This window comes from Helobdella robusta, assembly GCF_000326865.2.
Source record: "Helobdella robusta unplaced genomic scaffold HELROscaffold_1, whole genome shotgun sequence".
In the NCBI taxonomy this organism is placed as follows: domain Eukaryota; kingdom Metazoa; phylum Annelida; class Clitellata; order Rhynchobdellida; family Glossiphoniidae; genus Helobdella; species Helobdella robusta.
Genome location: NW_008703570.1, coordinates 9,727,856 through 9,731,196, shown reverse-complemented (window position 1 = coordinate 9,731,196; position 3,341 = coordinate 9,727,856). Strand labels below are relative to the sequence as shown.

General features: G+C 34.9%; 1 protein-coding gene across 1 annotated transcript in view; it reads left to right on the top strand.

Moving 5' to 3' along the window:
* Positions 1-1,311: 1,311 nt before the first annotated feature.
* Positions 1,312-3,341, top strand: part of HELRODRAFT_159397 (hypothetical protein) — a gene marked incomplete at both ends in the record, with an annotated part of 4,973 nt that continues 2,943 nt past the window's right edge. Inside the window, one exon of the mRNA XM_009011284.1 lies at positions 1,312-1,564. Coding sequence (XP_009009532.1) covers positions 1,312-1,564 — 253 coding nt within the window. The remainder of the gene's footprint in view (positions 1,565-3,341) is intronic.

The window sequence follows — 3,341 nt, the reverse complement described above, 5'->3', positions numbered from 1 at the left end:
ACTACTACTACTACTACTGCTACCGCCACTACTACTACTACTACTACTATTACTACTACTACTACTACTACTACTACTACTACTACTATTAATTCAATTGCTAATACTTCTAATAACATTTTCGCTACAGCTTTCATTTTGAAGAAAAAGCTACACGAGCACGAGCGTAAGAAAAACAAAAAAATAAAAGAAAAAAACAACAACAATAAAAATAACAACAACAATAACAACAAAAATAATAATAGTAACAATAATAACAATAATAACATCAACAAGAATAGCCATGACATCAAGGAAGCAACAAAAAGTCGCAACGATTACAATCAAACAAATGATGAAGTTGACGACGATGATGATGATGATGACAGAAGTGATGATGACGACGACGACGATGATGACGAAGATGATGACGTCAATGAAATTAAATTTAATGATGAGATCATCGAATACGCGTCCCGGGACGGAAGTGGTCGCAGTAAAAGACTGCAGGACTCTGATGATGACGTTGACGATAACAATAACTATGATAATAACAATAATAATAATAACAGTAATAATAATAATAGTAATAATAATAATAATTATGGTAAAAATAATAACATAAACTATAATAATAACAAAAGTAATAATAATTATTATACTGGTGGCAATGATAATTGGAATACAAACAACACAAATTATTCCGTTACATTAAAAATTAATGATGATAATTATAGAAAAAATAATGACAATAGTGATGATGATGATGACGATGACGACGACGTTGATGATGATGATTATGATGATGACAGTGGGAGTGAGATTTCAGCTGGGAATGAATTTTACGAGGATAATGACGATGATGATCTGAGTAAAATGAATTACCGCCCCAAAAAAGCAAAAAACGTGCTAGAAACTACAAATATAACGATGACGTCATTATCAATATCATCACTATTATCAACAGCAACAAAAACAACAACAAAAACAACAACAAAAACAACAACAACATTATCGTCATCAATTTCATCATTCCCATCATCATCGTCATCACCACCACCATTGCCATCATCATCATCATCATCATCATCAACAACAAAAATTTCAGTGCCCACTTCATTCGATCCATCAAAGCAGTTGCATGAAGATCGCAAATCATCATTATCGGAGCTTTCATTTAAATTATTACCATCTTCGTCATCATTATCATCATCACCCGTGTTATCATCATCGTCATCGTCATCATCATCGTCATCATCATCGTCATCATCATCGTCGTCATCATCATCAACGACGACGACGACGGAAACTGCTCCAGACTTCATCCTCCAGATGAACCTAGCGGAGAACACGACGGCCACCCTGCTTGCTTACAAACCGCACAACGTCCATCACCTCTTCAAATGCTGCAACTTCCACCAACATCGTCAACGTCACCATGAGGATGATGTTGGTGATGATGATAAGAAGGATGAGGGTGATGACGACGACGACGACGATGATGATGACGCTGGTTATGATAACGCTGGGAACAGGACCGTCAAACAGAAAAGTGATTCAAAACATCATTCTGCCGATAGCACAGGTATATCTGTATGTACGTACGTAGACGAGTGCATTCTTGTATGTATGTATGTATGTATGTATGTGTGTGTGTATGTATGTATGTATGTATGTATGTATGTATGTATGTATGTATGTATGTATGTATGTATGTATGTATGTATGTATGTATGTATGTATGTATGTATGTATGTGTAAATGTATGTATGTGTAAATGTATGTATGCATGTGTGTGTATGTGTGTTTGTATGTTTCTAGAATATGTGTGTGTTCCGTATGTTTGTTTGTTTGTATGTTTTGTGTTTCTGCACGTGTGCATTTAAGTATTTTTATATAGGTGTTTGCAACTTTAGAATTCAATACATTAATTATGCACGTTTTATATTTGTTTATATGTGTTGTATGCTGATGTATGTGCATGTTTGTGTATGTATGCTGATGTACGTGTATGTATGCTTTTTATGTATATTCTTGTTGTGTATATCTGTATTAAATGTATAATTGTAGGTGTTTGTATTTTGATTAGTTGCCTGTCTGGTTAACAAAAATACATTTATAAAAAGTTCTGTGAAATAAACACATATGGTAGTTTATTGGGAGAAAAAGTGCATGCGAAGGTGAGCTGCTAATGTGAATTAATGCACGCAGGCTTTTATTATTATGATGAATGTTAATTGTTTAAACTTTTTCCAATTCGTATTGAAAAAATGCAACACGTTATAATGGAAGAAGGTATAAGGAGATATGGTAGCGGGCGATGGTGACCATCAAATGGATAATGATGATGGTAACGAAAGTGATGATGATGACGATGAAAATGATGGGGAAATGGATGATGAGGATGGTGATGATGATGAAAATGATGGGGAAATGGATGATGATTATGGTGATGATGATGATGACAATAGCGAGAAAAGTGTGATGATGATGATGATGACGATGTCAAGAGAAGTGTGATGGTGATGATGAAATTGATGATGATGATGGCAAGAGAAGTGTGATGATGATGATTATGATGATGATAATGATGAAATTGATGATGATGATGATGGCAATAGCAAGAGAAGTGTGATGATGATGATGATGATTATGCAATTGTGGTAGCCATCTTGTTGTGATGGCTGCAAAACCTAGTCAGGTGGTACAAATTTATAAACAGAAGAGGACGATGAAATTGGTGAGGATGCTTCTGTGATGATGACGTCATTGTAATGGTAACAATTAATGATGATGATGATGATGACGGTGGCAATAACATTTGCCCCAGATATTTATTCAAAAGATGGTATATAAAACGTTTGTCATTACATCATCATCATCATCATCATCATCATCACTATTATCTTCAGCATCTTCATCATCACTATCATCATTATCAGTTTCATCATCATCATCATCATCGTCGTCGTCATCGTTGGTGTTTAATTTCTTTTTGCGTCTGATCACTCGGGGTACTCTATTGCTACTGTAATCATTACCCAATCCTGTCTAATCCTTCCAATAATACAATAATAATAATAATAATCATCATCATCATCATTATCGTCGTCATCAGCAGCAGCAGAATCATCATCACCACCATCATCATCATCGTGGCCGTTGATGCCAATGAATGTTCTTCTTAAGACCATCTACTAATTGTTGTTGATGGCGACTATGACTATGATGACCCCGATGACGATGACGATGATGATGGCCGTGATGATGATGATGATTATTATTATTATTATTGTTGTTGTTGAGTGTTTGGAATGTTGATCAGGAATATTTGGCTAAGATTTTCAAGTGCTTGTTTGCAC